Source organism: Delphinapterus leucas, chromosome 4, assembly GCF_059928025.1.
Source record: "Delphinapterus leucas isolate spDelLeu-1000000601 "Yukka" chromosome 4, BTC_Dleu_Yukka2, whole genome shotgun sequence".
In the NCBI taxonomy this organism is placed as follows: Eukaryota; Metazoa; Chordata; class Mammalia; order Artiodactyla; family Monodontidae; genus Delphinapterus; species Delphinapterus leucas.
The window spans coordinates 2,204,045-2,228,170 of NC_143132.1; the positions used below are offsets into that span (position 1 = coordinate 2,204,045).

Here is a 24,126-nt window from a genome sequence, read left to right on the forward strand (position 1 = left end):
TGTCTCTTCCCCCATAATCCTCCGCTCACAGTGGCCTGCGTGGTGACTCAGACTCCAGCAGCCACGTAGAGTGCCCCAGGCCCCATGCCCGCAGCTCGCTCTGATTCAACTGCAGCTGGGCGGCCCTGGCACGCGTAGGGTCCCGCCTCCAGGACCCGCTGGGGCCTCCAGTGCAGCCTGAGCAGGAAGTGGTGGGAAACCGACACCATCAGGCCCTCCCTCAATGAGTTGGGGGATCAATGTGCAAACCTCACAGTGTGGGGTACACGGCTCCCAAGCGGGCCCGGTGGCGGGTCGAGCCCACGGAGACAGTGAGCTCAACGACTGTCACCGTCGCACGCCTGGTCCTTGCCCTCCTCCCCCACGCTCTTCCTCCTCTTTCTGGGGCCACCGACAAAGAAAACCCACCTGCACCAAGTCTGGCTCACGCCCGACCTGACCTAAGACGCAGCCTGATCCGTGTCATGAAGGAGGCGTGCTGCCCTAAAGTCTGAGATAGACGCATCCATGGCCTGGTCACTGAAAAGCAGTGATTCGTTGATTACCTAAATGTTACATGTTTAGTGTGCTGACCAGGAACTTGGCTGGCTCAGAAAAATCACGCGTAATAAATGCTTTGTTTTTTTATTTCAAAAAAAATTTTTTTTTGGCCTTGCAGCTTGTGGGATCTCAGTTCCCCGACCAGGGATCGAACCCATGCCCGCAGCAGTGGAAGCACGGAGTCCTAACCACTGGACCACCAGGGAAGTCCCCAAATGCTTTGTTTTGAACATCAAGAGTACTTAATAAATAGAAAACACTTTTTCCCCTTGAATCTTTTAATGAATGTGGAAGCAATATTTGAAGACCATGGCCCTGAAGGAGGCCTGGCAGTTGGCATGGCCTGGCCACCCTCATGTCTCTGCCAGCTGTCCCTGACCGGACAGGCCAGGAGCTCCAGAACAAAGGTGACAGAAGGCGACAGAGCTGGGCCCACACAGTGTCGGTGGTGAGCTTGCCAGTGTCTGTCTGCCCTGCTCTTGCTGCAGCTGGCACAGAGGCCCCAGGTAGGTTTTCTGAACGAGGGGCTTGCTGTTGTCTCTGGGGTCCTTGCTGCCGTCTGGGCCCCAGGGCTGCTTCCCCAGGCCCAGCGGCCACCTCTGACCCCTGGCTTCTCCTTGCCCCTGCCCTTCCTTTGCAGAGATTTCTACAGACCCAGGCAGCCAGATAAGATGGCGAGGGCGAAGGAAGATACACTGTCCTCCCAGAAACCTCAGACAGGGCATGTTCTTTCTTCAAGGCTACTGCATGGAGGAAAGGAGTAGACGGTTGTTTAAGATACAGCCTCAGGGACTTCCCTGGCGGTCCAGTGGTTAAGACTCCACGCTTCCACTCCAGGGGGCACGGGTTCCATCCCTGGTCAGGGAACTAAGATCCCACATGCCGCGGCATGGCCAAAAAATACCCCCCAAAAGATACATCCTCATGTCGGGAGACACAGAGAAAGGCTGGCTCTGTTGGTAAGAGGGGCGTTGACTCTGCCTCTTAGTCCATGGCAGAACCAGTGCAAAAGCAACCATATTCACAGCCCAACAAGATGATCAGTAAGGCGGACGTGAGGGAGGCATTTCCAGCATAGCTACAGGGACAGGCACCACCTCTCCACGTGGCCCTGGAACATTCACAAATGCCGACCGTACACTTAGCCACAGAGAAAACCTCAGTAACTTTCCAAACTGTAGGAAAATACAAGATTTTCTGATCATAATGCAATAACACCAGAAATTGATAACAAAATAAGGAAACAGAAAAGGCATCCTACCTGGAAATCTACAATTTTTTTCCTAAACAACTTGGGTCAAAGGCAAATATAAAGCCAACTGCACAATTCCTAAAAATCAAAGATAATGAAAGCGCTACATGTTAGGACCTGTGAGCAGTGCTTCATGGAAAACACATCGCCTTAAATTCAAATATATCAATTTTTAAAAGAGGAAGAATGAAAACAAATGAATTCATCACTGAATTAAAAGATTAGTAAATGAAAAACAAAAATAACTGATAGGAGAGAAGGAAGGAGTTACCAAAGAAGATATACAGAATGCCAACAAACAGATGAAAGGATGCTCAGCATCACTAATCATTAGAGAAATGCAAATCAAAACTACAATGAGGTATCATCTCACATGGGTCAGAATGGCCATCATCAAAAAAATCTACAAACAGTAAATGCTGGAGACGGTGTGGAGAAAAGGGAACCCTCTTGCACTGTTGGTGGGAATGTAAATTGATACAGCCACTATGGAGAACAGTATGGAGGTTCCTTAAAAAACTAAAAATAGCACTACCATACGACCCAGCAACCCCACTACTGGGCATATACCCTGAGAAAACCATAATTCAAAAAGAGTCATGTACCAAAATGTTCATTGCAGCTCTATTTACAATAGCCAGGAGATGGAAGCAACCTAAGTGTCCATCATTGTTTGAATGGATAAAGAAGATGTGGCACATATATACAATGGAATATTACTCAGCCATAGAAAGAAACGAAATTGAGTTATTTGTAGTGAGGTGGATGGACCTAGAGTCTGTCATACAGAGTGAAGTAAGTCAGAAAGAGACAAATACCGTATGCTAACACATATATATGGAATCTAAAAAAAATGGTCCTGATGAACCCAGGGGCAGGACAGGAATAAAGACGCAGACGTGGAGAATGGACTTGAGGACACGGGGAGGGGGAAGGGTAAGCTGGGACGAAGTGACAGAGTAGCATTGACATATATACACTACCAAACGTAAAATAGATAGCTAGTGGGAAGCAGCTGCATCGCACGGGGAGATCAGCTCGGTGCTTTGTGACCACCTAGATGGGTGGGATAGGGAGGGTGGGAGGGAGACGCAAGAGGGAGGGAATATGGGGATATATGTATACGTATAGCTGATTCACTTTGTTATACAGCAGAAACTAACACCATTGTAAAGCAATTACACTCCAATAAAGATGTTTAAAAAAAAGAGGAAGTAGTTAATAAAGACAAAAGAAGTGAGAAAATAGAAAGCTGTAGAAAAATAATCTGGCACTTTGGAAAAAGCAAGTAAGTGACTAGCTAATTGGGTGAAGGAAGAGGGGAGAGAAAGTACAAATACACAAAATAAAAATGACACGGTGAGAAATAACCACAGAGACAAAAAAATGTCTTTAATTTAAATGACTAATTTGTACTAATTAATTTAAGCAACTATTTGTTTAAAATAAAATTTAAACCATGATGAAATTTAATTTTCTAGGAAAAAATTGACTCATAAACATAGGAAGACCAAACAGATAATTTCCAAATAAGAAATAGAAAAAGTAGTTTAAGACCCCCCAAATCCCACCCAATCAGACAGTTTCCCAGGGAAAGTCTACCCATCTTTAAAACTACTCCATAGCATAGACAAAGAAGGAAAACTTACAACTTTTTTTTAACTGAAGAAGTGTACTATTGATGCCAAAACCTGATGAAGACGGCACACAAAGAGAAATCAGTGTAACTTACAAATATCAATGCTAAACCCTTAAATAAAATATTAGCAAATAGGATCCATCAACTCTCTTTTTTTAAATTAATTTATTTTTGGCTGCATTGGGTCTTCGTTGCTGTTCACGGGCTTTCTCTAGTTGCGGCGAGCGGAGGCTACTCTTCGTTGCGGTCCATGGGCTTCTCATCGTGGTGGCTTCTCTTGTTGCGGAGCACAGGCTCTAGGTGCGCAGGCTTCAGTAGTTGTGGCGCACGGGCTCAGTAGTTGTGGTTCGCGGGCTCTAGAGCGCAGGCTCAGTAGTTGTGGTGCACAGGCTTAGTGGCTCCGCGGCACGTGGGATCCTCCCCGACCAGGGTTCGAACCCGTGTCCCCTGCATTGGCAGGCAGACTCGTAACCACTCTGCCACCAGGGAAGTCCGATCCATCAACTCTTAAAGAATAATCTATTATCAAGTAGAGTTCGAAGCAGAAGTGAAAAAGCAAGTTAATATTAGAAAATCTATTCATATAACCCATAATATTAATAGATTTAAGCATAAAACCCTTATGATTATCTCTATTCATTCAGAAAAGGCATTTCCCAAATTCATCAGTCATTCTTGAAGTTAAAAAGAAATGCTTCATAAGATAGGAATTGATGGATTCTTCCTTAACTTAGCAACATGTATAACATTATACTCATATAAATACCAGCCCCAAACTCAGCACTGTACATAATGAGGAGACTCTGGACTTATTCCCATTAAAGTCAGAAACAAGACAGGAATCCCCAATACCATTACCCCTGTGTAACACTGAACTAGATACCCACCATCAGCACCATCAGGCAAGAGAAAGAAATTAGAGGCATGAAAACGATCACTATTTTGGAAATCAGATTCAATAAAGAATCCATCTTAAATGAGCACAAATAATAAGAGAGTTTAGCGGATTTCTTTTAAAATTAAAATAAGGGCTTCCCTGGTGGTGCAGTGGTTAAGAGTCCACCTGCCGATGCAGGGGACATGAGTTCGAGCCCGAGTCTGGGAAGATCCCACATGCTGCAGAATGGCTAAGCCTGTGCTCCACAACTACTGAGCCTGCACTCTAAAGCCTGCGAGCCACAACTACTGAGCCCACGTGCCACAAATACTGAAGCCCGCGCACCTAGAGCCCACACACAGCAACGAAGACCCAATGCAGACAAAAGAGTAAAATAAAATAAACTGGAGCAAGTTAAAAAAAAAAGCCCCCCCAAATAAATTAAAATATATTAAAATTAATAATATATTAAAATTAATCAATATTGTGTTAATATACAGTAGACTTCATATATGTCTATAGTGATCGGCAGATTGTGTGTGTGTGTGTGTGTACCGTGTAGAAGATATGGGAGAGAGAACCTCACAATAGCAACAACAAAAAAGATAAAGTATCTGTGAATACCTGTAACAAGGAATGTGCGAAACACGTACGAGAAAAACCTTCAAAGACCCCAAAGTTGATTTGCATGCTCTTGGCTGGGACAACTCAACATCGTGGATATGCCAATTCTCCCTAAATTGACTTCTAAATTTAATGCAAGCCTTACAATTAAAAGTACCAACAAGCTTGTTTCTCTGCTTCTAGAAAAGCTGATTTCAAAAAAATGATATGAAAACTAAACAAAAGAGGACAGCCAGGAAAGCCCTGTAAAGAAGAGTAACGAGCAAACCCTAAAGCACCCTTGCAAAGTGTTCCACGAAGCCTTAATAACTAAAACGAGTGCAAGGGACTAGGCGCTACCCACAGAACAGTGGAACAAAATTAGAAAATCAGAAATAGACCCAAATACGTATGGGGATTTAGTATGTGATAAAGTTGGAATTTCAAATCAAAAGGTAAAAAAGTGGACTTAAATGAAAATCGTTTGGAAGTGTAAGGAGAGACTGAGAGGCACTGAATAAAGAAGCACAGATTGCACTTCTGTTCTTTTTATAACTATTTTCAGCAATGGGGCCGAATTAGTGCAACAACACAAGCAAGAAGACTTTCCTGTTCATTTATCTGCCTGCTGCCCTGTGGCCGCCACACCACCCGGGCTGATTCTGTGATTCTGTGTCTCAGAGGGATTCTCATTGAGTGCAGTGATTTTTAAAAATACCATCTATTAGCAGTTACTGTGTGCTAAGGGATTTACATACATGTATCTAATTGAATCCCAGCCACTGACAAAATAGCTCTTATCTCCATTGTATCTATTTATCAAATAGAATCAATACCAATTATAGAGCTTCTGGGAGGCTTATCAGATATTTGAAAGAGTCATCAAATAGACAGACATTTAATAAATTATGTTGGGACAACTAAGTACCCAAGTAGAAAAAGATCAGATTAAATCCTCGCCTCAGGGAGATCAAAAATTTACATGTAGAAGCGACTTCCCTGGTGGTGCAATGGTTAAGAATCCACCAGGGATTCCGTTTGATCCCTCGTCCGGGAAGATCCCACATGCCGTGGAGCAACTAAGCCTGAGTGCCACAACTACTGAGCCTGTGCTGTAGAGCCCGTGAGCCACAACTACTGAGCCTGTGTGCCACAACTACTGAAGCCTGCCTGCCTAGAGCCCGTGCTCTGCAGCAAGAGAAGCCACTGCAATGAGAAGCCCGCGCACCACAACAAAGAGGAGCCCCTGCTCGCCGCAACTAGAGAAAGTCTGCGCGCAGCAACGAGGACCCAGTGCAGCCAAAAATGAATGAACGAATTTTTTAAAATGTACACGTAGAAAGTGAAACCACGAAATCATTAGAAGAAAACACAACAAATTTCTTTATGACCCTGGAGTGAAGAAGGCCTTTCTAATATGTGTCAAAATCCAGAGACCAAAAAATAAAAGGTTGATGAATTTGGGTAAAAATAAAAACACATGCCTGGGAAAAAATATCATAAGCAGAGTCAAAAGATAAAAGACAAGCTGGAAAAAATGGTAACATGTATCATAAAGGGCTAATCTTCCCAGTATATAATATATAAAGAGCTCCTGCAAACCAAGAAGAAAAAGAAAAACCCAATAAAAAGAGGTGAAGACGTGAACCACCCCCAGGCCAGTTTGTAAGAAGTAGGTCCTCAGGTTACCCATAGCTTTTGCCCGACTTGGCCACCAAGTGAAAGTTTCCGTGACCCCCTCCTGGGTCCAAATAATTTGCTAGAGTGGCTCACAGAACTCAGGGAAACACTCCTTTTCATTTACCAGTTTATTAAAGGATATGATAAAGGACACAGATGAAAACCCAGATGAAGAGATACACAGGGCGAGGTCTGGGAGGGTCCTGAGTACAGGGGCTTCTGTCCCCGGGGAGTTGGGGTGCATTACTCCTCCAATTATGTGGATGTGTCCACCAAACTGGACGCTCTCCAGACCCACACTAGTGGGATTTTAGGAGCCTTCCTCCCATTGGCGTGACCGATTATTAACTCCATTTCCAGCCCCCTCCTCCCTTAAGAGGATGGGAGGCAGGGCTGAAAACTCCAAGGTTCTCATCCTGGATTGGTCTTTCTGATGACCTGCCCCGACCCAGGAGCCACCCAGAGTCACCTCATTGGGACAAAAGATGCTCCTGTTGCTCTTATCACTTGGGAATTTACAAAGGTTTCAGGAGCTCTGTTCCATGAACACAGGACAGAGCCCAATATAAATTTTCTGTTATCTCACACCCATCAAAGTGGCAAAAATCCAGTCTGACACCACACTGAATGGGTGACAGGGTGGGAAACTGGCCTCCCGTGCAATGCTGGTGGCCTCCCGTGCAAGGCAGCCACTTCCGTGGGTGTGGACTCGCAGTGTCCGTCAAAATGACAGGGCCTTCAGCACCATCGGGTCAGACCGCCAGCTGCTCAGAGGAGGGTTGTGGCCGCCGGGCCTGCCTGTCCACGGGGAGTAGGGGAAGGAGACACGAGTAGACAGGCCCTGGGAGACTGGGACCTCTCCATGCGTGCTGGGTTATAGGGCGAGTGCATTAAGTACTCAGAAAAACTGGATTGACTGTATTTAACCTTTCCTCTCATTTAAGAACCCTCCTGGAAATGGAGGGACTTTTCTCATCTGAACTTTACACGCAGACAGACATCCCACTCAATAAAACCGGGTGGGTTTGGGGTTCTTTATAATAAAGTGATGTCTTAAGGACTGTCTTTAAAAGCAGGCAGGCCCGGGTCTTCCCTGGTGATGCAATGGTTGAGAGTCCGCCTGCCGATGCTGGGGACGCGGGTTCGTGCCCCGGTCCGGGAGGATCCCGCGTGCCGCGGAGCGGCTGGGCCCGTGAGCCGTGGCCGCTGGGCCTGCGCACCCGGAGCCTGCGCTCCGCGGCGGGAGAAAAGCAGGCAGGCCCCTTCCTCAGCGGCGCGGCCCCTGTGTCCCTGACAGAGGGTGTATGGTAACCACGGCAACTGCTGCATCCGGCCTTTCTCAGGCAGCTGTCACTTCCTGCTGTCAGTCACTGGAGGGTCCTGGGCCCACGGGCCCCTCACTTCCCAAATTCCTCGCCAGCCAGTTTGCTCAGGACTCACTTCCACCAGTGGAGGTTCAGCCTAGGGGGCTTTGGACTCTTCAGACTCCTTCCAGGCAGTCCTCCTGAGAACACAGGTGCTGGGAGGCCGTGCACGTTGGGGAGATGGTCGGCTGACACCCCACAGCCCGTCACGGCCTCTGCCGTGGACGCTGCCAGGCCAAGCGTGCACGTGTCCAGCTGCGCTCCAGCCTGCGCTGGCTGCACAGACGACGCGCCGGCCCTGACCTTGGCAAGCTGCAGAGCAGGTCAGCACGGACCTGGCCCTGTTCTCACTGCGGGCGATGACTCACCCCTTGTTTAGCCGCTGTTAGGGTCCCATCACTTGCAGCTAACGCCATGAGAGTGGGCTCTGCTCTGTGGTGACTAAGCACTCAGACAAGGCGCCACCTGCTGGGCTTGGGTGCAGAGCATGGCTGGCTGGAGCCCCGAGGTGACGGCAGGGTGCTCTGGGCTGCGCTGGTCACGGCAAAGTCCTGCAAGAGAAGGCCGGACTCAGACCAGAGGGGCCACTCTGAAAGCAGAGATGCACAGAGACAGCTCCTACCTGAGAGGAGCCTCCGTCCCCAGCCTGGGAGCTGCAACCCCAATCCACACGGTGGCCCACACCCTGGCGCCTTGCAGGATTGCCAGAGCCAGGTCCTGCAGCCTAACCTGAGGCTGGGACTCGCTGGGAGCCGCTGGGGGTGGGGGGATGGGAAACGGTATGTTTGACGCGCTTGGTGCACTTGGGTGGGAAATGCGCCGAACAGCAGCCTCAGCCCTGGCAGCCCGGGGTCCGTCCTGGTGCCGTGTACCCGTGCAGACCCTCAAACCCGCTCGCTCGGCAGACACCCCTGCGATGAGAGAAGCCGTTGACAAAGCTCAGGGCGGCAGCATTTGCCCCGAGTGGGGGGGGCGGCGAAGGGAAGGCGGCAGGAGGCGGAGTAGATGCTGATTCCAGGGTCCTCTGGAGAGACCTCAGGGATTGAGCCTCCCAACACCACCCAGCACCTGGCCGGAGCCGGGGTCATGCATTTTTAAGTGGCCATTAGTCTGGGCCACCCCCTAAGCGGGTTGTGTGGCCGCGGACGCGCCAGCTGCGTGCCAGGAAGGCCCTGGGTGGCTGCAGGATGTGGTTTTACCCCTCCAGAAACAGGCCACTGTGTTTATCCTCGCTGTGTCCGTGTCCCCACATGACTTCTCAATCTTTGCTGGCAAATCAGGTTACGAGTGAGAGGAACGCTGCCCCGGGGACACAGTCGAGTCCCCCGGGTGAATCTAGCCTCGGTTCCTGAACTAACCAGTCTCACTCCCTGTGCATTTGTTAATTCTTAATTCGGCATTTTTAAAGTAAATGAAACCACCTACTGCTTACTCTTGGGGTCCTCGGGTTCCCCTTGTTTGAACATAGTGTTAGTGATGAGATGCTTCCCCGATTTAAATGACGATGGTTCCGGCCAGTTCTGGTTTCAGGCAGCGCACTGGCCCGGGCCCTCAGCGGGGTTCTCGGGTTCTGTCCCTGGACAGTCAGTCACCCCACTTGTAATTGGCCTGTCCTGAAAATCGGGCCCAGGTGACTAACTGCCCGTGACCGAGGCGTTTGTTTCCGAGGATGTGGGACTTTCAGGGCTAGAACCAGGACAGTCTCAGGAACACTGGGATGGTTGGTCACCTGAATCACGAGAGAGGCACAGCCTCAAGGCGATCTAGCCACGCGACTCTGATGGGCCTCCTGTGCTGACAACAAGGCATGGGGTGGGAACGGGAGCCCGAGACTCAGGAGCGAAAAGCACACCAGACCTGCCTGCAAGTCGTGAACCCCAAGCTGCCCCAAGCTCTGGGCCGGCAAAGCAGCCTCCCTCTCCCGTATGAGGGAGGGCACCCCCCCCTTACCTGGAGACCCGCAGAGGCCTTCCCTGAGTCAGGCGGCCCCCAGCTGCCACCAGTCCTTGATTCCAGAACAGCCACGAGGGCCAGGCCTGAGCCTAGCCTGAGCCTAACCTGAGCAGGGGAACGCGGGCTCTGCTTGCTTCGGTGCAGCGTCTGGCTCCCGCGTGGGAGTGGTCCTTAGGGGACTGGACGGTAGGGGCAGGGGTGCAGAGCGTAAGGCCGGGGAGGGAAGAGGCTGTGGAGCTGGGCACTCTGCCCCAGAGCTCGGGATCACCAGCGTGCTGGGTGGGGTGTCTGGGGTGCTCCTGACGTGCTGTGGACGGGCTGCCCTGGGGCATGGCCATGGTGACGCCCTGTAGCACATGGAGATGCCAGCACTACCGGGGCAGGGTGTGGGGGAGGGGCCTGGAGGCTCAGGAGGCGAAGAGCTCTAGCAGATTCCCACGTGCGGTTGGAGAACCCGCCATCTGACTAGTGTTCTGAGGAAGGTCAGAGGCCCCCCCACTCCACTAAGGCAGAGGGGATGCAGTAGCGTGGGGCACTGCCGTCGTGGAGAAGCTCAGGTGGCCGCCCTCCACGGCCAGTATGGTGGTCGACGATGCTTCCACCAAACTCAGCTCCCTGGTGGCAGCGGGAACAGCCCCACAGGAAGGTCGCAGCCCAGGACCCTAGGATTCTGCAGTGATGCCATGCCTTCTGCGTCAGGGAACTAAACGCGGTTTGCCAAGCGGGTCTTGGGTCCTGGTACATCCTGATGGCCTCAGCATGGGATGTCAGGTGTGATTGGAACCGTCCTTCCCAAGCTAGGTGCTCTCAAACCACTGGGTCATAGGATGGGCAGGGGCAGCAGCGTCTGTCCCAAGATGGAAATGGGATGTTTGGTATCAAGCCTGAGCACGAAGAAGTTACACAGACCGTGGTCCCGCCCCTCGTGTCACCTCTGTCACCCTGACACCTCCCTCTCAGCCACACCTTGCCCCTTGGGGGTGTCCCCTAAGTCCCAAGACGCTACTAGAGGGAGCATCCTGGGTCTGATTCATGAGTGGCTCAGCCTCGTATGATGGCGCCAAAGGAACATGCACAGCGACTGCACACCAGCCCACGCAGGTGGCCCTGAAGAGCAGTGGGCAGAGATTAGAGAGATCGCTGTGCCGTGCCTTTGGACAGAGGAAGGGGTGGCTTGAGGTGATGCCACGGGAGGACTTCTGGGCAGCGATGAATGGCTTGGCTCACTCACTACTCAGCTGCCTGGAAGCAGCAAAGTCGGAAAACCAGATCCAGAAGGTTCGGGGGAAAGGCATCCATGGGATGCCTTAGGGAAAGTGGATTGGTCTAAGGGGGGCACAACACACGTGGATCTTTGTGTCCCGCCAACGTCCACAGAGGACATCCATCGCAGAGAAAAACCAGGTGGACAGATGGCTCATCGGGCCATCGGGCAGGGGTCAGCATCTCACTCACCGGCCACTGCACGAGACAGCTCGTGCCCCCGCTCTCCAAGGATGATGTGGCCGAATGTCCAGCCCGCCAGCAGAAGACTCTGATGCTGAGCCCATGACAGTGGCCTTTTTCCCAAGGCGCCCAACCAGCCAGTTGGGGGTAGATTGGTGACAGGAGACCTCCATCCACACTGGAGAGGGCAGTGAGTCATCACCACCAGAGGTGACATCAGCTCCAGCCAGGGGCTTGCTCCCCTGCCTCCAGGGCCTGGGCCCGCACCGCTATCCAAGGGTTCTTGAAGTTCCGAGCTCACAGTCAGGAGAACTCACGCATCACAGCCTCAGATCGGGGACTCACTTCACAGCAGGAGAGCTGTGGCCACAGAGACCACTGCTGTGTCATTGGTTCTCCATCCCCCAGGGCAGCCAGCCCCAGAAAATGGCCTGCAGAGCCAAGGCTCAGCGACTGCGGGGGTAGGGCGTTAAGCTCCAGGACACGGTCTATGTATTTAGCCAAGAGCAGAATGTACAGTCATGTCTCCCCATAGCCAGACTCCCCAGTAATACGCCATTGGGGACCCACGGTGGGGGGTAGGGTTGGGTCCTCTCACCATCGATCCCAGAAACCCACTTGCAAAATGTGTGCTTCTCATCCCTGCGACCTTAGATCCTGTTGGATTACAGGTTCTGGTTTGGGGGAAACGTGGAGGATGCTCCATGGGGGATACACTAAGTACTGCACAGAAACAAAGCTATGGCCACCTCCGGTCACTTAGCGTTCCTCATGCCAGTGGCCTCATAATGAAAGAAAGGCGGTACCTCCCCAGAGAGCGCCCTGGCCCTGCGTGTGCTGGGTGAGGACGGGTATTTCCAGGACTCAGGGACTCTGGGTCTTTTAGCCATTCGTGGTTTCGTGGGTACAAAATGTTTCAAGTGTTGAAAGAACAGCAAAAGCACAAGGCGGAAACGTGATACTATATGAAAAAGAGAAGTGTTTTTTCCCTTTTAAAAAACATAGTGATGAAAATGTAAATTTTAAGACTCGGTGGACAGTTTAGAGAGCAGATTAGATGTGGCTGCTGAGAGAATGTGCAAACCAACAGATGGACAGAAATGCCCCTGATGCAGTGCAGAGACCCAGAGGTGGAGCACGGGAAAGAGGGTCTGAGACCTGGGAATGGAAAAGCAGGTATAGCACACCTGGCTGGAGCTGCAGAGAGAAGGCGAGAGGGAATGGGACAGAGGCAATATGTGAAACACGATGATGGCTGAGAAATTTCTAGAACTGATAAAAGAGTATATTCTCAGATGCAAGGGGCAAGTCAAATTTCAAGCCAGATAAAAATAAATTCATGCTCAGACATATTCTAGTGCCGCTACAGACAGCGAAGACAAAGAGCGGGGAGAATTTTAGATCAGACAGAGAGAAAGGACGGATTAGCAACTGGTGGTGGTGGGGGAACGATAAGATCCGGTCCGCTGACCTCCCAGCAAGAAAAGTGGAAAATGTCTTAAAATACTGAGAGAAAGCAATGATGCCTTGTAATTACCGCACAGCTAAAACTCCCATTTCAAAACCAGGATGAGATAAAGACATTTGCAGAAAAGCTAAAATTGAGACGTTTACTACAACCGGGCCCACTCAAGGAAGTTCCCGAAGGTTTGTTTCGAGGAGAATGAGCCCAGGGTGGGGTCCTAAGATGAAACAGGGCCGAGGACCCCAGAAGCTGCAGATGCGGGGAAATCCAGGCAAATGGGAACTCTCTGAAAATAGCAACAGTGACTTTGGGGGTAAAAACGAGAAAGACGGCTTCCCTGGTGGCGCAGGGGTTGGGAGTCCGCCTGCCAACGCAGGGGACGCGGGTTCGTGCCCTGGTCCGGGAGGATCCCACATGCCACGGAGCGGCTGGGCCCGTGAGCCGTGGCCGCTGGGCCTGCGCGTCCGGAGCCTGTGCTCCGCAACGGGAGAGGCCACAACAGTGAGAGGCCCGCGTACCGAAAAAAAAAAAAAAAAAAAAATATATATATATATATATATGTATATAAAGACACAGATAAGTTAAAAGGAAGGAAAAATTATACACTAGGCAAGAAAAGTAATATGTAGCTATATTAACATTAGATTCGATTTAGAGCAAAAAGCAGCTCACCAAGAAAATAATTGTAAATTCATAGGCACCAAGCAATAGAAAACAAAAATTGATAGAACTTCAAGGAGAAATGGACAATGCCAACTTTGTGTGGAATTTTAATACCCTTCTCTTCATGATAGATTATCAGGTAGAAATGAGCAAGGATACAGAAAATTGCAAAAATAAAAGTAGCGAGCTTGACTTAAGGGACACACATAAGACTCTACAGCCCAGAATGGGTGGCTGGTACTTATGAACAAGAGGTGTGCATAATCTGTACGGAAAAATCATAAAACTTTATTGTAAGACATGAAAGAGGATTATATGAGAGGAGGAACAGAATGTTCACACACAGGAAGAATCGATGTTGGAAACGGCCGTCCTCCCGAGTTAATCCAGCCTCATGCCAGTGAAAGTTCCAACAGGTTTTGTTGGTTTTTAAATAGAACTTAGGAGCTGATTCTAAAATCTGTGTGGAAGAATAAAGGTTGTTGAATAACCAAGAAAAATTTGAAGAATAAAAAACAAGGGCTTGCCTTACCAGATGCCTGGACTACTTGTGAAGCCACAGCCATCAGAAACGCGGGGCCGGTGGGCCAACCGCATGAGACAAGGGCCCAGGAGCAGACCCCGCATGTCACGTCAGGAGGCCTGCGGTGACCCTGGGGGCCCTGCTGACCAGTGGGAAAGGGCAGGATCTTCAAATGGTCCTGGGGTGACCTGTTCCCCAGGCAGAAAACGTAAAATAAAATAGGGTACTTACTTCTTTCTTTTTTTTTTTTTTTGCGGTACTCTCAACCACTGTGCCACAAGGGAAGTCCTAGGATACTTACTTCTATTTGCCATCCCCCAAATTCAGTTCCAGGTGGATTTCGGTTCAAAGCTAAACATTACAATTTTCAAAATAGAGTGTGAGAAAATCAGTTATGACTTCAGGAAGGGAACGGATTTCTTAGCAAGGCACACAGCGTCCCAAACCACAAAGGAAACGATGAACACATTCAGTTCCACTCAATGAAAAAAATTCTGTGCATCAAAAGACACGAAAATAAAGGGAAAAAACAAAGCAGAAATGAAAAGACTTTGGTAATGAATAACACCGCCAAAAAAATGAGTGCATCCGACTTATATAAAGAAAGTCCAGGAATCAATAAACAGAAGGCCAGCAACAAATTCGAAAAGGGAGGGAAGTTACAACACTTCTGCAGAGGAAGCTCCCACAGCTAACACGCATGTGCTGGGGCTGGACCGCCCCCCCCCCAACCCAGTGGTCAGGGAGGCGTAGGCTGAACCACACGGGACCCCTCGCACCCCTGTAGGGGCAGCACTTACACTCGCCGTGGACCTGTGACCGCACACCCATGGGTGGGGGTTGGGAACAAAGGGAAGATCTGGGAAAGCAGGGCCTCCTTCCTCCTCGATGTAGCCGTTCCAGCCCCAAACATACGCCCGAGGCTCTCGCACCAGAACCAGAGCGCAGGGAAACGTGGACGGAAGATTCACTGCAGCCAAAAATGGTGCACCTGCGAGGCCAACAGGAAAATAGACTCTGACGTATTCACACAAAGAAGCATGATACGGCAGCAACGCTGGACCATGAGGACAGCAAAATGCAGGGTGAGCCCTCAGTGCGACCCCATTCCGCTCACCTGGGTGACGTCCTGAGAGCCATCCCATGGAAGGCAGGGGCTGCAGGACCGGGATACCACGGCCCGGCCCCTCTAGCTCTGCCACCTACTGTGGCAGTGTTTCCTCCTGGTTTGATGGGACATTTGAGTTACAACGTGTGAAGCGCCCAGAACACGGCCTGGCCCACGGATATCACCACGGATGGGCCTCCGGCTAGGATGCGCAGGACGCCCGAGGCTGCATGGTTTAGGGACGGGCACACGGGCATTCTTTTCACTATTCTTTCCGTATTTTGTCTGTTTCAAACGCTTGGAAATTGATTGCATGGTTGCTTTCCTGGGGGTGCTTCGTTTTCACTTCAGCTCTTTTTCCTTCCCAAAGTTCATCTTGGGGCTTCCCCCCCAGCTCCAGGCCTTTCGGGCGACTCAGCACAGCCCTGGGAGAGCGAGAGCACAGGCCACGCGTGCTGCGGGGGACCTCCCCTGTAGTGCAGCGATGCCCCTTGGAAATTCCCCGCCTTCCCACTCTGCCGTGACCTTCCCAAGTTCCCTCTGGCAGCTTCTGTGCAGGTTGGCTTCCCTTTGCTCTCCAGCCCCGGTGACCCCGCTTCAGGGGCTCCGTGCCCCTATGGGCCACGCCAGGGGGCAGCTAGCAGGACGGCCCTTGTCCCCCAGCTCCTTCCGCAGGGTGGTGAGAACTGCAAAGACTCTGGGACCAACGGCTCTGTCCAAAGCCCACACTGAGCCTGACCCGGCTCTGCTGGCCCCTGCCTGTTCCAACCCCGCCTGGCGATAGGCGGGGGCCCCCCAGAGCCCCTCTCAGGGCGGTTTCTCTAGCCGGCTTGTGATTACAAATCCTCCTCCACCCTTCACCTTCAGACGTAAACCTCCCCGCCCTGCGCCGTTGCCCTGAGGACCAGGGAGCAAACACTCAGGGCGCCCCACGCTCTCCCCTTCCCGTCCCGTCCCGTCCTGTCCCGGGGGAGGTCAGGGCCTACCCTCCGGGCCCCTCGCTCCAGGCCAACACGGCCTCCTGTCCGCAGGGTGCCTCCGGCACGTCCAGTTAGCTCGCCCAGGTGGCCTGGCCTCACGGCCCCAGCCCTACCCTGTGCCCTTCCTTTGGGGCGCCCAGCCTTCCGGAGCCTCCTGCCTTGGCGTGGGGAGCAGGGCTCGGGTCTCCCTGGCTCTCCCCCTCCCGCAGCAGCTGTCGCGGACGAAGACCTGCCTTGGCCGCCTTTGAGTGATGACCGGCTACCACCGTGTCTGGGAGTGGCCCCCCTATTAACCCCTCCTGACTGGGCGGGCGGGTCTCTGTCTGTCTCCTGCTGGGACGGAGCCAATAGCACAGGCCTCTCCAGGCATGCCCGGCACGAGGCCAGCTCTCCTGCTTCTCTGGGTGCTGCAGGCCTGAGGGATCCGGGAGCCATTTGTTAGCTGAGACCCAAGGTCCGTCTCCCGGCCCCCTGCTTCCCCCAACCCTGGAGACCTGGAGGTCCTGGCCGAGAGGCGTCCGCTCTGTTGGCTGCTGCCGTGTCCTGGGGAAGGGCGGCCTTCAACCTCCAGACTATAGTCCAGCGCCCGCCTGGGGTGGGGTAGCAGCCCTTTCTGGGACGAGCAGGAAGAATGCCCAATGATGCCGCGCGGGTCACTTACATCCTACAAGTGGAGGTCTCCCCGGGAGATTCCACGCGCTGATCTGTTAACACGTGGTTGTGACAGAGGGCGGAATTCACTCGTGCTAAGGACACTGGAAAAGGAACTGCAAAAGGTCTAAGTGGGGGGGCTTCCCTGGCGGTCCAGTGGTTAGGACTCTGTGCTCTCGCTGCCAAGGGCGTGGGTTCAGTCCCTGGTCGGGGAACTAAGATCCCACGCGGTGCAGCCAAAAAAAAAAATCTAAGTGGGAACAGCGTTCAGGATAGTAAAATGAGTTTCCCTCCTTGGGGACAGGGCGTGGGAACAACAGAAGGGTCAGCCGCACTCCGGATGGCCCTGCGCAGGGCTGGACTCTGCGGCGTGCCTGCCGTGCGGGCTGGCAGGGACGGCACGTCTGTGCTTTCACCTCCACCCCCAGCAGCTCTGCGGGTCATCGGGTCCCGGAGAGTGTGCAGCAAACTGAGCCACCACGAAGAAACGCTTCTCCTTACGCTTGTCCTGACTCAGCACCGTTGGGGCGCCAAGGACACTGGCGATGTGCGGGGTGTCCCAGGGGAACAGCGGGGCTGAGGAGGGGCGTCTGGACTACGTGTCTCCCACGACCAAGGGCGGGCGCCTCTCCAAACCCGGAGTCCTGCGTGACCCCAGGGGCAGCCCCATGCCGGACGCACCCCCCCAAACCCTGAGCCTCCCCAGGGCCCATAGCGCCCACCTCCTTCTGCACCAAATCTTTCCCTGGAGAAGGAGCTGATGCAGGCTGGCCCCAAACCCTATTTTCTGTTTGGAGCCACAGAAAACAGGGTTGAGCGGGAGGGGTGGCCGACAGCGCTTACCTGCCCGGCTGACTTTGGGCACTGCAGGTCCATCCTGAGCCCAGGAGCACAGCTCCGTGTTGTGTCCAGATGGCACAGTCCCAGGGGGGCAGCCACCGCCCTGCCTTCCAAGGCCTTGGGCTGGCCCAGTGGGTCAGCTTTCTTACAAAGTCCTGGGCAGGTGGGACCGACCGTTTCATCAGACATCAGCAGAATCCTTTACCAGTAAGTGGTGATGTTTTAGCACAGTCTGCGGGGCAACTATGTCCCAGAGGTCTTCTGGTCCTGAGCCATGACTGAGGAGCTTGGGGTGGGGGGAGCCGGAGGACCCCTGGGGCAGGCGAGCAGCACCTTCTCAGACAGTGCACCCCTGCCCCGCGGCTCCCGGCCTCACAGTACTTGGAGTCCCTCCGCGTCTCTGACCCCTGGCAGGATGTCAGGGCTCCTGTAGGTGGACCATCACCACCACCTGGTGGATCTGGAGCCCAGAGCACGCAACATCGCCCCCTTCCTCTGAGCTGTCACAGGACAATTCCATCTCCCCACTGTGGGTTCAGTCTTTGGGGAGCACTTTCAGACCCGCTGCTGGGCGGCCACTTGGACCAGGCTGTGCTCTCAGGCTCCACGCTGGGAGAAGACACGGGAGGGGGAGCCCCCAGCGCAGGCCTGGGGTGTCATCCCATTTCCTAGTGGGGCTGTTCCTGTATGACCACCCCAAGCTCTCCCCTTGCTGTCTGGGGTGTGTGTGTCCCTGTGTGTGTGCGTGTGTGTGTGCCAATACACGTGTGTATGGGGGGGGCCTGTAGGCATGTGCTGGTACTCGCATGCTCTGAATTCAGGATATATTTTTAAAGCTACATCGTGGGTAGATGTGTGCGCGCCAGGAGCGCCGGTCCCAGCCCGGCTTTCCCAGGTCTCAGGGCAGACGTGGGCCCATCCCCACTGCCGGCACCGGCCCCAGAGCACAAAAGCACATACTCAGGGGCCGTTCCCAGAGCAGAAGTGACACCGTGGTTCTTTTAGCTCGATTTATTTTCACAAGACAGACAAATCAGACCCTGAACTAGCTCTTGGTTCTGACAAGAGTTCTTTTCTTTATAAAGAAAAAGCGCTCCTGGGTTTTCTCCACAGAATGCATTTGTTTTTACAAAAAAATAGTTTTTGATATATACATGCCTACTTTGGAAACCTTTAGTCCTGGATGGCTTTTAAGACCCGTTTTTAGGCAGAGGGTCACTTAGCATGCTTTATGCACCAACTGAATTTTCTCCCTTGTTTCCACCTGACGATTGCTCTCCTTCTCGATTTCCCTTCCGAAAGCAACTGACATGAAATGGAAAGGCTCAGAAAGTGTCCTCACGACAGCCTCGGAGAAACAGTTCCAGCCTCGTGAGGGTCTGTTCAGGCGAGGACCCCGCGGGCCAGGATGTGCCTGGAGGGCCTTTCCTTCCCTGGGAAGACCCTCCGCAGACCAGAAGCAAAGGGACAGAAGGAGGCAGTCAGTCACTTTTTCTTATAGCGGGGTTATTTTATCCCCCTCTTTCACAGCAGCAATTTTAATCAACAAGTATGACGGCCACAGCATTTTATCTAGAAAATACTGCCAATCAGGCAGGCTCAAGCACGCCTGCGTACAAAGTGACCTTCGCAAGCGCACGGCAAATGCAGCCAGTTTTTCGGGATACAGGCTTTTAGAGTCGAAATTATAGCTCCCCCCACTCCCTCCCCCCACAAGCTCCCACAGACCAAAAATACCGCTCTCCTCAACCACACAAAGCTGTAGCAAATTTGTAAAAATGAAGTGTACAAAAGGAAGCATCCATATAATACATTTGCACCCTGTATACAATGTATCACCCTTTGAAGCTGGCCAACGGTCAGGTGCGGCAGAGGGTCGATAATAGAAAAAGAACCCCGACATCTGTCCCACACATTTGAGTCGATGGTTGGTGTGATTTTCCAAAGAGAGACATTTTCATTTACAGCTACAGCACTTGCTGACGACCCTTACGATTAAGAAGCCGATGAGTTTCCTGGCGTTTAGGCAAGTACTATTTGATTGTCACCACGTACAATTCTGAGACAATAAATACAAGTAGATCAGATGCATTTCTTCATGGTATCAAGTAACTCCAGTTTAATACAATTTAGTGCATGTCAGTATCTCGTTCACAGTTCAACTTCTGTCCAAAATACTTTTGCAACAAAAAGTTAAGAAACGGCAAAGTTTATGGGAAAAGAAAACTCCAAGTGAACTTGTCATCACAAAGCTTAAAACTTTAAAGCGATTCAATTGTCTTTGAAAAGAACACGCGGCTGCTGCCAGGTGTCAGCCGCCCTGTGATTTCCTGGGCTCCCTGAAGCGCTCTTATTTCCAGAGCGTTTTGTGGGAAACGCCACCATCGCCACCGAGTGAGCTAGTGGCTGAGGCCTGCAGTGAACTTAATTCACGTGTGTCCACCCCTTCCATCAAGTGGGGTGCAGTGTGACAGCTCCTACCCAAAACACGCCCCTGCATTTTTGTGTCCTGGCCCTGATACGCAAGGATGCAGAACCCGCGTGAACATCTGTGCACACCCGGCAGCACCACTCACCTCGTGGGACCAAGTCAGGGCCGTGGCCGGGGTGTGGCCGGCGCCATGGGCCACGCCCAGGTGCTGGGGAGAGGCTTGCCTTTGCTTTGGGAGCTAACTTGCTAGAGAGAGGGGCAGACACGTGGGCCGGGGACATGCTGTCTCCAGACGGAAGGCAGGTAGGCACGTCAGGCCCATGGTTTTAACCCTAAGCCCGGTTACACTGCAGAGGGTTGAAAGCCACGTGGCACCACTGCCCGGTGTGTCGCATGCCGGGGCTGCATGCAGCTGTGGGTGAGAAATTTGCAGCACGAGTTCACACACAGGGTCGGACAATTCAGCTGAGAGTCAGTTGGGCTGAGAAGATTCTATCTGGCTTGTCTACAGGTGTCTTGGGCAGAGACAAAGCAACATGCAGAGAGATACTTATTCTTCACCCCAAATCTGACACAAATGGGGGTCCCATGGGCGCGGACAGCTTGGAGACGGCTCTTGGCCTACACATGACTGCATGCACCGCTTTCTCCCCAGAGCGATTTCGGTGCTCAGTAACTAGTGTGACAAAGAGCGTGTGCCACGGTGCACACGGGGGGGACGGGGCAAACGTGGTGGAGATTCCAAACTGACTGGCGATCATGCCTGCACTGCCTTTGCAAGAAAGTTCTGTTCACGCCGCTGATTTGTGTCATTGCTGAGTGGTTTGTGTAGAGACCACTCTTCGGCCTGACTCTGTGCTTCTCAGGCAGGGGCTGTGGACAGACAGGGCCATGCATCCCGTACGCCGTCACCAAAGACCGGATGACCGGCATCACTTCTTTCTTTGGGGTTAAAACTCTTGTCAGTGGTCTCCCCGACCAGGTAAGCCTTTCCCCAGCGTCTGCTCACCTGCAGGAGTGAGGCCATCTCTGCTCAGTGCTGTCACAAAGACCCCGAGAGGGACCAGAAAGCCCCCAGGTGCTGGTAGCTGTCACAAGGTCACCATGAAATGCCACAGGCACCCTACAAGCCCCCTGGAACTTCCCAGAGGGGACTGCTGGACACACGGGGAGGGCCCAGAAGCCAAACTCTACTCGCCAGGCTGCACCAAGATACGTGTGCAGGTGACAAAAGACATGGCACCGGGACCTGAGCTGAGAAACACGCCGGCCAGCAGCACCCCGGCTCAGAACTCAGCCTGTCGGGCACTTGTGGGAGGGGCCCAAGGCCTGGGGCCCCGCCCTTTGTACATCTCCAGTGGGAGGGGGGCTGGCCCTGGAGGCTGCCCCTACAGAGAGGTCAGCAGACCCCTTCCCTGCAGAGAGGTCAGCAAACACCACAGAAATTCCTTGCCCCGCCCAACCCAGGGCCTAGCGTGTAGGCTGCCAACGACTTCAATCTAGAGCACACCCTCCCCGACTATGACAAGCACGACTGCCCCAACATTCAGCCTGAATTTGGACAATGGTAACATCAGAAACAAAAGGGGGTAAAGGAAAAGAAATAAGAAAAACACTGTTCTGAGATTTATTAATTCAAAAAATGCAAGGAGCCTCCCCCTTCCCTTCTGAAGTGCGTGAAAAGCAAAATCCACCCCTCCAAAAAAAAAAAAAAAACCCAAACATTCATGGTGTAGTTTTTATTGCTCTCAGAGGGCTTGGTATTCAAACGCACAAGCTAATCTTTGTTAAATCAGAAGGAGGTCACTGAGATTTAAAACCTACACGTGGTCTCAATCTCCATTCATCTAGGAGTCTTCACAGCTCATCACTGACTCAATATAGAATTTACACATTGTGTATTAATTTCAAGGGGAGGGAACTTAGCTGGGAAGCAAGAACCATTAATTCAATGGTAAAAGATCTAAATTTGCATTTTCCAGGTAATACGCCTTCACAGTAGTACCCTTCAACTTTTTCCTTTAAGATTTTTAGGAATTAGTGAGTTAGCAAATGACGTAAACACACAGAGACAGGTGAGCAGTACACTGAAGAAAAGTAAGATCTAAGGTAGCCGCTCACCGCAGCCCCCCTGCTCGGTTCGGCTCCAAGGGAAGGGGGAGGCGTGCTTTGTGGCAGAGGGAAGCTCTCTTCTGAGAAAGCACTTCAAAGCTGTCTTTCAACCTCATGAGGACTTGTGTGCATTCGCTACCACTCATGAGCGAGCCCAGAACTGTGATTCGCTTCCCTGTGACCTTGGTCCCTTCACCAAGGTTACCATGCACAATTCAGTAGTGTCATTATGAAGGGTATATGCTGTTTCCATAAGTCTCCCCAGAATGCATACTTAGGGCCAATGCATTTTTCCAGTTTAGTTTATAATGTTTTCCATGCCTCTTTCTTCCATCTTTTCCCCTAGAAAATTCAACCTGCCTCTATCCGGAACGCTGGTTACAGTATTATCAGAGATAACACCCATTAGTTTTCTTTCCCTTGCTAAAAAAGATGAGGGGAATGTGACTTAAAAAAACCAAGTTGAACGTTTAAGACGAAAGTCCGATGCAGGCAGGGTGACGGTGGAATGGCCTGGCGGAGTGCGGGGCTCCAGCGGGAGCGGGGAGGGCGTCCCAGTCCCCCCACTCTGCCCAGCAGCCCGGCCAGGCCATTGGCCAAACGCGCACGAAATACCTCCCTCTGAGGAAGAAACGGCTCCCACCAGGGCAGCAGGCTGAAGGGGACGAGGTCAGGGCACTCCGGTCACCCTCCCCCAGGACAAGTGCATCTGCTCGGAAGGGGGGTGGCAGCGGAGGGGAAGGCTCACCACCTCCAGCTTCCATCAGGAAGTTGAGAGCCATCAACAGATCAACTGTGAAAATAAAATCTCTAAAAGCTCCGTGTTAACAGTCTCCTTTAGAAGACAGGGTGATGGTGACACTGCCTTTTCAAAAATCCAACGGTCCTGCGGGCTGCGGGCGGAGGTCTCCCCGGCACACAGCGCCTCCGGCTCCGGACGGCTGGGGAGGGGGCCGCCCTGCACCCGGCGGGGTGACCGGGTGGGACAGAGGAGCTGAGCTCCAGGCACGGGAAGGACTCGACATCTCACCGCGTTCTCGGGCTCCACTCGCTTTAAAACCGATTTAAGGTGTGTCAGGCAGGCTTAGGTGGGAAGCGCGAGGACGCTCCGGAAACGACCAGGGGGCGTGTCCCGCCGCCAGCCCCGTCCAGTGTGCTTGTCGCCGAGGGGACGTCCCCAGGCCCCGCCCCCATCGCCTGGAATCGAGGTGCCAGCAGGTCGGGACCAGCGGGTGCTCTGGGGACGCCGGGACCCGCGCACACCGTCCCCGGGGCGACGGGGGAAGAGAGTTTGCAGGGAGAACAGGGGAGGAGACGAGGGGCAGGGGGAAACTCCCGAGATAACGGATAAAAACCAAAAACTGGATCTAAGTGTGAGAAGAGAAAGCATCCAAAAGCTCCCTGTCAGGCAGAGCTCTAGAGAGACGGCAGCGGTGACACCCGTTGTCCCGGGAGCGGGTCCCCCGGGCCGCTCTGCCGGCAGCGGACGCGCAGGTGCGAGGCTGGCGTCTGTCTCCATCTGCAGGCCTTCCGACTGCTTTGCTCTTGGCTCAAGTTTTATTGGTCAATATTAGTCACCAGTTAATAAGAAAAATAGTTTCTAAGTGTCTTTTTTTCCCACCCCCCGCTCTGTGTGTGTTGTTCTGTTTTTAATTGAGTTAATCGGATACCACGGTCAGGTGTATGTGTGTTCAATCAGAGCCGTTAATTATTCCTTTTTCTTAAATTCTTGGTTTCCATAGCTGGAGCCTTTCTCTATTTCAGTCACTCCTATCAGTCGGCGGACTCCAAAGGAAGCTTTAAAATAGGAAACAGGTGAGGTTAGACTGATTGATGGCAAGCTGGAAAAATCGTCATGGGGGCGGGCAGACCTTCGGCCTCAGACTTCCCTTGGGGGGGGCAGGCCGGCCTTCTCCCCTCCTCTGCCCCTCCCTGCCCTGCCCACTCAGCCTGTCCCGGGAGGCGGCCAGCTCTGCTCCCCCACCAGCCCGGGGGAGTG

General features: G+C 52.5%; 1 protein-coding gene across 4 annotated transcripts in view; it reads right to left on the reverse strand.

Moving 5' to 3' along the window:
- Positions 1–2,882: 2,882 nt before the first annotated feature.
- The window catches only part of AGPAT3 (1-acylglycerol-3-phosphate O-acyltransferase 3), a 113,046-nt gene continuing 91,802 nt past the window's right edge, over positions 2,883–24,126 (reverse strand). For 3 of the 4 annotated variants that reach the window (XM_022597128.2, XM_089910129.1, XM_022597129.3), the window contains one exon: positions 13,749–23,924. In XM_022597128.2, the coding sequence (XP_022452836.1) occupies positions 23,836–23,924 (89 nt within the window). In that variant the 3' untranslated portion in view covers positions 13,749–23,835. Of the gene's footprint in view, positions 8,507–13,748; positions 23,925–24,126 lie in introns of those variants that run through there. The other variant, XM_089910131.1, reaches the window with a different exon arrangement.